This window comes from Lissotriton helveticus, chromosome 10, assembly GCF_964261635.1.
Source record: "Lissotriton helveticus chromosome 10, aLisHel1.1, whole genome shotgun sequence".
NCBI classification, from domain to species: Eukaryota; Metazoa; Chordata; class Amphibia; order Caudata; family Salamandridae; genus Lissotriton; species Lissotriton helveticus.
The window spans coordinates 134,969,720-134,982,583 of NC_136071.1; the positions used below are offsets into that span (position 1 = coordinate 134,969,720).

General features: G+C 48.9%; 1 protein-coding gene across 2 annotated transcripts in view; it reads right to left on the reverse strand.

Annotated features, from left to right (window-relative positions):
* The window catches only part of KCTD5 (potassium channel tetramerization domain containing 5), a 192,128-nt gene that overhangs the window by 120,903 nt on the left and 58,361 nt on the right, over window positions 1-12,864 (reverse strand). For both annotated transcript variants that reach the window (XM_078664941.1, XM_078664940.1), the window contains exon 4: window positions 441-536. In XM_078664941.1, coding sequence (XP_078521067.1) covers window positions 441-536 — 96 coding nt within the window. The remainder of the gene's footprint in view (window positions 1-440; window positions 537-12,864) is intronic.

Genomic DNA, 12,864 nt, shown 5'->3' on the forward strand with positions numbered 1-12,864 from the left:
CCTAAACAAGGCGCTCCATGAAGGCTAGCAATCACAGCCTATTGGCATCAACACAGGAAGTGACTACTAATTTGCAAACTCGGTTTGCTAAAGTTAATCTCTCAATTTTTAAGACACAAAAGTGCATAATTTTATTCAAGGCTGAAAATGTTAAAACAACTATCGTTAGTAAATGTGGACTAGCCAGCCCTACCCAAACCCCTGTTCACTTAAAACTTCAATACAATCATACAAAAATAAAATGCCTTCAGAAAATGTCGGAAATTAATCAGCACTACCTCTAAAAGATAACTGCAATTTTGCTACAGAAGACATGACACTAGTATTAAAGTAACCATTACAACAGTGCTAACTCAGCACATTAAGAAACAATAGAATAATAATGAAACTCACAATACTTTGAGCAGACATCCATGCAAGGTTATAGCCTGAAATCTTACCTGCTCGAACTTCCAGCCATCAGACATTGTTGACACCATTTGGGTGAGTTCCTCTTCTTGACATTGTAGCACTCTGTACACATGTTTGACAGGCACCTTCAGAGAAGAACATATAAACATTAGGGAATAGGCAAAATGATGATAATTTTACATTATGTGCCAAATGGTTAACATGTTTTCCAGATCGAGTCACTGCTTATGGACCCGCCAGAGGCACTTTGTTTGGCTCCCATCATCCATTACAAAATAGATTTTCGGGCTCAAGGAAATGCTGGCCTCCAACCCAAATACATCCCACTTCAGCTTTAACAGTGTGAAGGAATATTGCAAACAATTTTATATCATATACCCGGAATTCCTCATTGTAACTGTTCGCAAGAGTATTTAGAACAGTTGAATCAAAGCGAGTCAACATTTATTGCTTTTAAAAGGTTTAAGACAAACTCAACCTCCTGAGGATTAAGTCAGCATTCATATTTACCTGTACATGCCAACTGGGAACTGATCATTTACTAAAATTGTGCACATTTACTGGCTAAAAAACACCTGTAAAAATAGGCCTCAGACTAACAGCTTTAAATTTTATCATGCTTAAGTAATTACATTTTCAGGACCACATAAATAACCTTTAGACAACCAGTTTTTGTTTTAATCTTTATTTAATCAGATAGGTACACAACTGTGGGAAGTGGTCAGATGCGGAGATGTGTTAGGGGAAGGCCATATGGCTAAGAGGGGTATGGGGCTCCAATTATGTCAACCGCAGCCTTTTGCCTCTCCTTTCCTAGATCCTTCTAAATATTGGACCTAAAACCTAACAGCAATTAGATAGTTTGGGCACTTAACCCTTTGGTGGCTATGAAGTGCGTTTCTAGGCTTGTTCATTTAGATAAAGCAAACTAGAGACTCGAAACTCATTGTGCACAAAAGTGATTAATAAATGGGCTGTTCTGTTTTCACTGAATATTTTTGTGGATTTCAGTGTTGTATCCTCAGTGTTCGACAACCCATTTGAAATTAGGGCTTATTAGTATTTATTCAACTGCCTAATCCCCCCCCCCCCACATCATAGACAAACAAATGTGTTTACAGCGTTTGCTAAAATGCTATAAAACAATTACCTTAAAGGAAAATTAAGTTGATGTAATGTAGGAAGCATTGAAAGACTATGTATTGCAAATGCACTTGCATTACCCTCTCACATTTCATTAATTCGCACACGTAGTCAGGTCGCGGTCTCATTTATAGGACTATTAATGGATTAAACGGTAAGAATGGTATATTCAAACATTTTAACAAATTCCTGGACACAGTTGGAGACATTCACCTACTCCTTACTGAATACGTTGATATGGTAGTCGTGGTCAACACAGTCAACAGCACAGTACTTTATGAAACCTTTACATTTTAGAATTACACCAGATTAATTTGTAGCCCTGCACTAAAGCAAAGAATAGATCTAACCACGGCTCTCCTCATCGCAGAAAGAGACCTTGCGCCACGTCCGATTTCAGACGCCACTCGTGATCCACCATGCTTTGGCGGCAAAGTTCGTCCGCCCTGGCGTTCAGATAACCTGCCAGGTGTTGAACCACCAAGGTAATGCCTTGATGTTCCAGCCATGTCCAGAGGCGCAGAGCCTCCTGACATATGGTCCACGACCCCACCCTGCCCTGTTTGTTGCAATACCACATGGCGGTGGTGTTGTCCGTGAACACCTGCACTACACCTCCCCGGACAGAGGGAAGGAATGCCTTCAGTGCAAGCCGGATCGCCCGCAGCTCCAGAAGGTTGATATGGAGCCGGGACTCCGCCTGAGACCAGAGGCCTCTGATCTCCGCCTCTCCCATGTGGCCTCCCCATCCCAGTAGGGAGGCATCCGTCACCACTGTGTGCTACGGTTGGGATCTGCCACTGACCCAATCGCGATCCGTGAGCCACCACTGCAACGGTCTTGGAGCGCCCTCCGAGATCTGAACGAGATCGGACAGGTTGCCCTGATGCTGTGCCCACTGGAACTTCAGGTCCCAATGCAGAGCCCGCATGCGCCATCTGGCATGGGTCATCAGCAGGATGCAGGAGGCCATCAGGCCCAGAAGCCGGAGGGTCATCCAGACAAACCCGTGATAGAGGCTGAAAGAGCGGAATCATAGCCTGAATATCCCGGACTCGCTGTTTGGGAGGATAAACCCGAAACAGCATCGGATCCAGAAGCGCTCCGATGAAAGGGAGCTTCTGAGAGAGACTCGGGTGCGACTTCGGCACATTGATGGAGAACACCAGCAAATGCAGGAGGTCGGCCGTAGTCTAGAGGTGGGAGACGACTGCCTGGGGCGAGCCCACCTTCAAATGTCAGTAGTCGAGGTAGGGGAAGACTGACCCCCCCCCCGCCCCCGACCTGCGCTGATGCACTGCGACCACCGCAATCACTTTTCTGAACACCCAAGGGGCGCTGGTAAGGCTGAAAGGGAGCACGGAAAACTGAAAATGCTCCTGGCCTACCATGAACCGCAGGTAATGTCGGTGGGCTGGCAGGACAGGGATGTGAAAATAGGCGTCCTGCAAGTCCAACCCTACCATCCAGTCTCCAGGGTCCAGGGCAGTCAGGACCTGAGCCAGAGTCAGCATCTTGAACTTCTCCTTCCGGAGGAAGCGATTAACGTCTCGGAGGTCCAAGATGGGGCTTAGGTCCCTTTGTTCTTCTTTGGGACCAGGAAGTAGTGGGAATAAACAACCACCCCCTACATCCTGATCTGGAACGTACTCAATGGCCCCCTTGGCCAGGAGGGCCGTGACTTCCTGACAGAGAAGAGGCAAATGATCCCCCGACATGCGGTAGTACCGAGGTGGCATGGCTGGAGGGGAGGACAGAAAGGGGAGCGAGTAACCTTGGCAGATTATCTGCAGCACCCACTTGTCCAATGTGATTTCGCGCCAGTGGTGGAGGTGGTGACGGACTCTGCCTCCCACCGAAGTAGGGTGCCCCCTGAAGCTCGGATTAGGAAGGCTTGGAGGTAAAAGCAGCAGGTGTGGAGGTGGACTGACCCGCCCGCTGGTTACCAGACCCGCCCCTGCGGAAGCCAAGTCTGCGGCCACGCTGGGGCACGTTCTGCACATGCTTTGCGGAGGAGCGCGTCTGGGTGCCTTTACCCTGGCCACGAAAGGAACGAAACCCAGGCGTGGCAGGCCTCTTTGTGGAAAGTCCCAAAGACTTAGTCGTGGCCTATGAGTCTTTAAAGACTCATGGCGAGAGCCATCAATGGGCATGTCCATGAGCGAGCTCTGGACATCAAGCAAGAACCCGGTAGACCGCAACTAGGCATGGCGTCACAATGCCACAGTCGTGTAAATCACCCTGCCCAAGGAATCCGCAGTTTCCAGACCACACCTGATGGAAAACTTCGCCGCATCCTTCCCCACCGCAATCGCTTGAGAGAGGACGGCCTGGACTTCCTCAGAACACTGAGGCAGGATCTCTGCTACCGTATCCCACACGGCGTGGGAGTAACAGCCCAATAAGCAGGCGGTATTAACCGACCGCAACGCCAAGCTGGCCGAGAACAACCTCTTGCCATATTGGTCCAGCTTCTTAGAGTCCTTATCTGGCAGAGCCGTGGGAAAGGCACTCTGACGTCGAGGCCTGCATGACCAGGCTCTCAGGCGTGGGATGAGTGGTCAAGAAGGCAGGGTCACCAGGCGCCAGGCGATGACGCCGAGCGACGTTCTTAGCCACCGGTTTCCCCAAGACCGGCCTCAACCAAGTGCCCAAGAGGACTTCGGTAAAAGCCTCATTGAAAGGGAGCAGCGGTTCAGACGACGTAGACGCCGTCTGGAGCACCTCCGTCAGGAGGTTGGTCCTAAGGGCAACCGTAGGGAGGTCGGGATGGAGAGCCTCCGCAGCACCATATAGTAGGAAGCGCCCTACTCCATAGTAGGTGGAGGGGAGCAAACCCCGGGTCAGAAGACCTCAAGTTCACCCGCATCTTGAAGGTCATCCACCCAATCCTGCTCGGAGTCGCACTGCAGTGCAAGGGGGTCCTCAGCCATCCCAGTCCTCATCCGGCTCTGGGGTAGAAGGAGCCAGCCGCGGCGACAGGGCCGGAGCCAGAGAGGGGGCTAGTGGCATCAGGAGCGGCACCAGGATCTGGATACAGAACCGCAGGCGCGCCGGCGGGAGCCCGAGGTCTAAACAGGCGCTCCAAGGCAGCAAGAAACTCTTGCATCTGTTCGGGAGTCGCCGATGGACCCGGGTATAGCGGGATGGCTGCGGGACTCCCAGGCTCCGGGGAGCGACGGGGGGACGTCGGAGAGCAAACACGCTTCTTCGACGACTGCTTATGGCGTCGCTCACCGGACTCTGAAGGTGAAGTCTTCGAGTCAGAGTAGCGACGGTTCCTGTCCCGCGAGCGGTCCTGCCAATGGCCCCTAGATCCGGAGCGGCAGTGAGAGGAGTGCAGGACCTCCAGTAACTTCCGGCACCGCTCCCGCAAGGTCTTCGGGGCCATGGCACGGCAGTCACGACAATCCTGGGAGTCATGGTCGGTTTCCAGGCAGTAGAGGCAGACATCATGTGGGTCCGCCAAAGACATATTACGGCGGCACGACCCACAAGACTTAAAGCCAGGCATCCCTACGTGCACCAGGAGACAAAAGGAGACAAAAGTCTAAAATAATTGGTCAGAAAATGACAAAGGTACGTGCTCAATCCGGATCTGCGCTTTCGGCACAGAAAAAGAAAGAACTGACGTCAGCGCGCAAGGGTGGCCCCTTAGTAGCGTCCGTGACGTCATCTCCGCGCTTAAGACGCCAGTGACTGGCACAGAGTTGCATGGTGCGAGCTACTGGCGCGCAGGGGTACTGCTAAGCAGAAAACTTTATGGATCCAGACGGACGCCTGGGGAATATTCTACGGTAAGGAATCTATCACCAACATGTCTCTTTCAGATTACGGACTAGTTAGAAAGAGGGGTTAATGTATCAAAGGGCTTAAAGGATGCGGTACCTGTGGGTAAATCTGATCATACATATTAGAAAAGATTCTTATAATTGACCGATTTCAACAATCAGTGAAATAAGTAAACACTGCCCAAAAATCAAATATAATTTTTAAAGTTAGAGATGCTCTACAGTGCATACAATAATTACACTAGACCTAAAACATGCTTCTCAACCTTGAATCCAAGCACACCAAACTGGAGGAAACAAAAAGAATATTCACGCTATATCCCTAAACAACAAAATCAAGCAAAGTAATCCTAAAAAAGTCTTTCTTGCTGCTACCTTGTTCAACAAAGGTACACGGTCTTGGTCCTTAAGGAAGAAACAAAAATGAATCACTCGGTTCGAATGGCATTTAGGTTTGTGGTTGTGCCGATGTTTATCAGTGTATATATGTTACACTGATGAGGGATCTTTCTCTTTCAGTGGTGTTTTAACAGTTATTGTAGGTTTAAACCTAAAACAGTATAGCTTAGTAATAAATCAATACCCAGCTACAACTTTGTAATTAACAAATGTAGCAGTGAATCCTCAACACAATAAAAAGATTACACATGAAAGCTAGATTCTGAACATCAGTTTAGCAATAGCCACTTTGTTGTGCTACTATTCTGGGTACGCAATCCAGCTTAATGCATCCGAGGCGTTACTCTGGGGGACCCCTTGTTTGAAAATCTAACGTTATTGCTTTACACAGCTTAGCCACCTTATTAACTTGTGATGTTTGGGCTTTCCAGTCACACAGCTAACTCTTAAGCATTCATTTTCAGTTACCATATGGACTTAAAGCTAGGCCCATGTAGCCCACCCACACAACATATGAGCCTCGAAGGAAGGCAGAACACAGTGGCTGGAGTCCGATGTGTGAATAATGTTGCAACTAAATGCCCATGCACAAGGTTCTCGGAGCTCAAAAAGTGGTACATGTCTGGGGCAGATTTTGTGGTATACATACAACCACCACTCAGTTGGATAAGGCCATACTATGGATAGAACAAACATTGAGGGCAATCTCTGGATATATGGTTACGTGGATGCTACAGTGGTTTAGTGTTTCTGTGATCTGGCAACATTCAAGCCTGAATTGCGGCACGGAGTACTCTCAAGGTCCTTGTAGGCACACAAGGGGACTCCGTAACAAAGGCGGCTCACGGATGTTTTTAGCTGGCTAGACTTTCCCCAGGGCTCCAGACAGTACTGGATGATTTAAGATTTTCACTTCAAGCAGGATTCAGATTTTTAGTTCTCAAATTGGTAGAGAAACTGATTTTCAGAGACATCAACCCTTAAAATCTAAGCCTTTCTCCTATTCAACTTTCTACTATGCAAAGCCAAGGCACCAATCAGCAACAGACCCCTGGAACACTGACTTAAATGGTCTACTCTATTTTCACTAGGCAAAGGAAGATGTGCATCTGATCACCCACCTCAAAATTGGTACAGTCTTGCTTCAATGACATTTGCCTTCAATTACAGGCTGCTAAGCAAAATCATTTGGTCAGGGGTGAAGTAGGGCTGTTTGTGATTGTGAAAAGCTATAAAACAAGAGGAAGACTCCTAGCTACTATAAAAAAAACTGTCCCAGCAACATGTGAACAAACATTAAGGCCAGTGACATGGGTTATCCATGCACTTGAAAGGTTGTCTGTCACCCTACCCTCCATTCATAGGAGTGTGGTGCCCTTCAAGAGGCATATAAGCGTTACATGATTTTGCATCAAATCCCATTCCCATCTCACAGGCTAGGTTCATGCTCAACCTAGTCAGCCACAAAGAGTCAAATAGGTCCTGCTAGCACCCTTGGTTGAAATGAACACTCAGATTCAGATTCAAATATCTTTATTCGGATTTACAAGAAAAATCCATAAAAGTACAATCTACAAAAACAATTCAGCATATTCAAAATTACAATTATCCAAGTGCAAAGATGTAATACAGTGCATATAAGTACAGATAAATCATATATTTCCATTATCTGCGGTACAAAGGGAGAACAATAATCATAAAAAAGTGCAAATAAATCAAGGGTCTACAGACATTTAAAATACTTTTTAAAAAAATGCTTGTGCGGAGTAACAGTTTCTAATTTTAGGCGGATGAGATAGGACTGATTCAAAAAGAGTGTTCTGAGCAATTTAGTAATTACAAGACATTAAACTATTGTACGATAGTTTGGGAAAATTGAAAGCCACTGGAGCACTACTACCATTACTTAAATGGGATCCTCTACCCACTTGGTTGTTGACAATGCCCCAGGAACTAGAGGAATGCATGTAGGACATATTAGGGTAAAAATCATGTAGATTCCAGGTAGAGATAGGTCCATCACCATTATGAGATGGCCATGTCTGTATGTATGGTACAATGTGTCTGCTTCTAAATCGAATCAGGATCAAGTCGCCCAAGATGTCTTTTCTTTGGGGTCCAAGCCATCCAACCCTCCGAACACTTATTATATGGCCATCAAGGTGTTTGGGCAGGGGTCTGTTTTTAGTTAACCAAAACTTGACCTTGTTCATAAGTTCGTATTGTCTCTCAACTTTGCCTTTTGTTAGCTCAGGGACACCCGAGAGAACAATTACGAAAGGCGCTGCCTCTGGAGGTAAGTGTATATGGGTGGTGCGCACCTGGTTAGACGGAATGTTACGTGCTGTTGTCAATTTCGGGGGGGCTTTGGGATTGATAAGGAACGAGGAGGTGGAGGTTGGCAATCGGGTGGGCACCGCTTCATAAGGAATAACCAGAGTAGGTAAATTTGAGAGAGCAGGTGTCGGCGGGCATTGAGTTGTTACGACATGGGTTGAGGATTTCATGAGAGATTCAATGGAGTGCTCCAACCCCGTCAGCTTCTCCTCCAAAGTGTTGATTTTGACCATCAGGGGGTGTATTAAAGTTTCGATCAGATTCTCGATCCTAGTCAGAAGGGCCTGATGAAAAGATGGTAATAAATCGTCCAAGATAGCAGCAGGTGGTGAAAGGAAGGACGAATTAATTAGAGATGGTGTAGAAGGTTTATCAGATTTTTGTCTTTTGAGAAGACTCCCGTTTTCTTTGTCTTTGTCCCCATCAATCTTCCTTTGGGCAGGTATGACCGTGGGGGATATTTTATGGGTATCAGGGAGGGATTTCAGCTCCCTTGGGCATGGTAACGTGGGAGAAGGTGCTGTTGGGGCGTACTTAACCCTACACAAGCTATTTAAGTCATTCAGCCACGCATAACTAGGTGAAGACTATGCAAAAATATCATCAGGGATTTTGTCGGACATAACCCCTGTATTGGGTTTAGGCATAGTTAGAGTAAGTACTGATCGGAACTTTACCTCTCGACGTACAAAGGGGTGGCCCGTCCCCGTCTTCCTCGGTCCGATGAGGGCCGTAGAGGGCCCGCCCTTTGCCCGGGCTTAGCCCGGCGTCCCGCACGCGTCCCGCGGAGCTGGGGTGATGCCTGCTTTATGCGCCGCCCGGCGCGATGGTGTGGCGTCTGGCCACAGCAGAGGGAGCCTGGGAAGTGTAGTTTGCAGCGCCCCCCTCCGCACTGCTGCCGCGCTAGATGACCACTGCGGCGGCTGGAGGGAGGCGAAGAGAGGCGAAGAGTGGTCGTCAGGGGCCGGAAATCCCAGGGTCCAAGGTCCGCCGATAAGGTGAGCTGGAGAAAATGCTCACGCTCCCCTGCAGGCACCCCCGCTCCACCGGGGTGATGCCTGCTTTATGCGCCGCCCGGCGCGATGGTGTGGCGTCTGGCCACAGCAGAGGGAGCCTGGGAAGTGTAGTTTGCAGCGCCCCCCTCCGCACTGCTGCCGCGCTAGATGACCACTGCGGCGGCTGGAGGGAGGCGAAGAGAGGCGAAGAGTGGTCGTCAGGGGCCGGAAATCCCAGGGTCCAAGGTCCGCCGATAAGGTGAGCTGGAGAAAATGCTCACGCTCCCCTGCAGGCACCCCCGCTCCACCGGGGTGATGCCTGCTTTATGCGCCGCCCGGCGCGATGGTGTGGCGTCTGGCCACAGCAGAGGGAGCCTGGGAAGTGTTGTTTGACGCGCCCCACTCCGCACTGCTGCCGCGCTAGATGACCACTGCGGCGGCTGGAGGGAGGCGAAGAGAGGCGAAGAGTGGTCGTCAGGGGCCGGAAATCCCAGGGTCCAAGGTCCGCCGATAAGGTGAGCTGGAGAAAATGCTCACGCTCCCCTGCAGGCACCCCCGCTCCACTGGGGTGATGCCTGCTTTATGCGCCGCCCGGCGCGATGGTGTGGCGTCTGGCCACAGCAGAGGGAGCCTGGGAAGTGTAGTTTGCAGCGCCCCTCTCCGCACTGCTGCCGCGCTAGATGACCACTGCGGCGGCTGGAGGGAGGCGAAGAGTGGTCGTCAGGGGCCGGAAATCCCAGGGTCCAAGGTCCGCCGATAAGGTGAGCTGGAGAAAATGCTCACGCTCCCCTGCAGGCACCCCCGCTCCACCGGGGTGATGCCTGCTTTATGCGCCGCCCGGCGCGATGGTGTGGCGTCTGGCCACAGCAGAGGGAGCCTGGGAAGTGTAGTTTGCAGCGCCCCCCTCCGCACTGCTGCCGCGCTAGATGACCACTGCGGCGGCTGGAGGGAGGCGAAGAGTGGTCGTCAGGGGCCGGAAATCCCAGGGTCCAAGGTCCGCCGATAAGGTGAGCTGGAGAAAATGCTCACGCTCCCCTGCAGGCACCCCCTCAAAACTTTCTATGACAGGTAAAACTGCGTTAAACTATAATCCATTTCTGTCCCTGCTGCCAGTCCTCCACAGCCTAGCTCATTGAGATTAACTATCACTCAGTAAAGGGAGGGGCCACTATGTAGTGCCCCAAAATACCACATCTTGTGGGGATATTATCAAAGAAAATGTTATTCTTTCTTTAGAGGTCTTCAACTATACTTGAATGTCTATGGGCCAATAACTTCGCTGAAATTATGTTTTTTCCTTAATGGACCAAAAGCTTACTTGAAGTTTTAACAAGGGACATTTGTTTATTACACGACCTTCCCTTTTCAATGTAATGGATATTTGTAAAGCACACCAATCTTAGTATAGGGGCTACAGTTGTAGCTCTTCAAACTACATGAAATGATGAGCAGTAACATCAAGCAAAATCACATTGCTCTTAATGCGAGATCTAGGATGAAATGCGTTACTTACCTGTAACTGCAGTTATCCAGTATTGGTGTCTTTCATAGATTCACATGCCTGAATCATTCCCAGTCGTCGAGATGGGAGTCCCCGGTACATAGAAAAGTAATCTCTTAAAGACATACATAGAGAAAAGTAGGCCTAAGGGCCTTGCCTTAGTAGCCTATGTCCTTTTGTAAAAAGGACCAAATTCCAGAAGGTAGCCAATCAGCTACCACCACCCTCTAGAACCTTCCTGTCAGGAGCCTCAGTCTCTCAGATTTTCGTACGCACCAAGCTAGGTAGGCGTCATACATGTTAGAGAGAGAGAGAGGTGAGACCTTGCAGGGGAGGCGGGAGGGTTGCATGTGAATCTATGAAAGACACCAATACTGGATAACTGCAGTTACAGGTAAGTAACGCATTTCTTATCCAGTATTATGGGTGTCTTTCATAGATTCACATGCCTGAATCAGAGTAGCAAGCAATATATTATGCACATGTCTGATGGAACAGTGTAAGCAGTCTGCGATAATACATATCATACGACTAAGAACCATCAACAAGTAACAAGAAATAAGTAAAGAAATGTGCATACCAGTGAAGGAAGGTGGGAAGGAGGAGGGCTCACCTCACTGGAATAGGTGGCGAAGCACAGCCTGGCCCACGGGTGCATCCTGCATCAGTTCCATATCCAGGCAGTAGTGCCTGGTGAAGGTATGTGGCGACTTCCAGGTCGCTGCTCTGCAAATGTCCAGTATTGGCACTCCAGCAAATAGTGCAGCTGATGTTGACATAGCTCTCGTAGAATGAGCTCGTACTGTGGATTGTAATGGCCTTCCGGCCTTTTCATGGCAAGATGCAATTACAGAGGATATCCATCGTGAAATGCTCTGTTTGGAAAGTGGCATGTCCTTCCTTGGTCTGCTGAAAGCGATGAAAAGCGGATTCATTTTTCTGAAATGCTTTGTTTTGTCTAGATAAAACTTAAGACACCTCTTCAGGTCCAAGGAATGTAGGGACCTTTCAGCTGCGGTACTTGGATTTGGGAAGAATGAACGAAGGACTAATGGCTCATTTAAATGTAAGTCCGACGGGACCTTAGGAATAAAGCGGGAATTCGTTCTTAGAATCCCTCTATCCTCTTTGACCTGCATGAAAGGATCTTGTATGGAAAGAGCCTGTAGTTCGCTGACCCTTCTAGCTGAGGTCAGAGCCAATAGAAGGGCTGTCTTCCAGGAGATATATTTGAGATCTGCCCTATGGATTGGCTCGAAAGGGTGCTTCATCAATTGATTGAGTACTACATTGAGATGCCATGTTGGTGGAACTCTTCTTGGTCGAGGGAAGGATCTGTAGAGCCCCTTAAGGAATTGCTTTATCAACCTGTTTGACCAGATAGAGGGCCCTTTTGACGTCCTCGTAAACCGGGAAATTGCTGCCAGATGAACTCTAATAGAGGCATGTGCAAGTCCTGATTGTGCCAGGTGTAAGAGATATGGCAATAGCTGTTCTGGAGTAACCCGGAAAGGGTGGAGACCTTTGTCCTTACACCAAATGCAGAAGTGTTTCCATTTCAAGGAATAGGTCTTGTTTGTGCTGTCTGCTCTTGCTTTCGCGAGGACATCCTTGCACTCCTGCGGAATGTCTATTTGGCAGAATTCTCGGTGCTCAGGAGGCATGCCGATAATCTGAGAGATTTCAGATTCGGGTGTAGTACCTGACCTTTGGACATCGTGAATAGTGATGGATGTTGTCCCAGATTGATTGGTGGTTGGACTGAGAGGCGATGGAGGTCCATGAACCAATGTTGTCTTGGCCAGAACGGGCCAATCAGAATTAGAGTGCATCGCTCCGTTTTCATTTTCCGAATTACTCTTGGTATGAGGGGAAATGGCGGAAATGCGTACGCAAACACGTTGCGCCAGGCGATGGAAAATGCATTTCCGAGTGACCGCAACTGGGGATGCCAACTTGCGAAGTTGTGGCATTTGGCGTTCTCCCTGGTGGCAAAGAGGTCGATCTGCGGACTCCCCCATTCTGAGAAGATGTGATTCAGCACTTTCTGATCGAGTTCCCATTCGTGTGACAGGGATCGTTGTCTGCTTAGAGCATCTGCTATGACGTTGTCCTTGCCTGGGACATACTCTGCTGTCAGCGAGATATTATGTAGCACTAGCCAGTTCCACATTTTCTGCGATTCGCGAGATAGTGTTAGCGAACGCGTCCCTCCCTGCTTGTTCAAGTAGTGCATAGTTGTGGTGTTGTCTGTTCTGACAAACACTGGTGAGTTTGTGATGCGCGG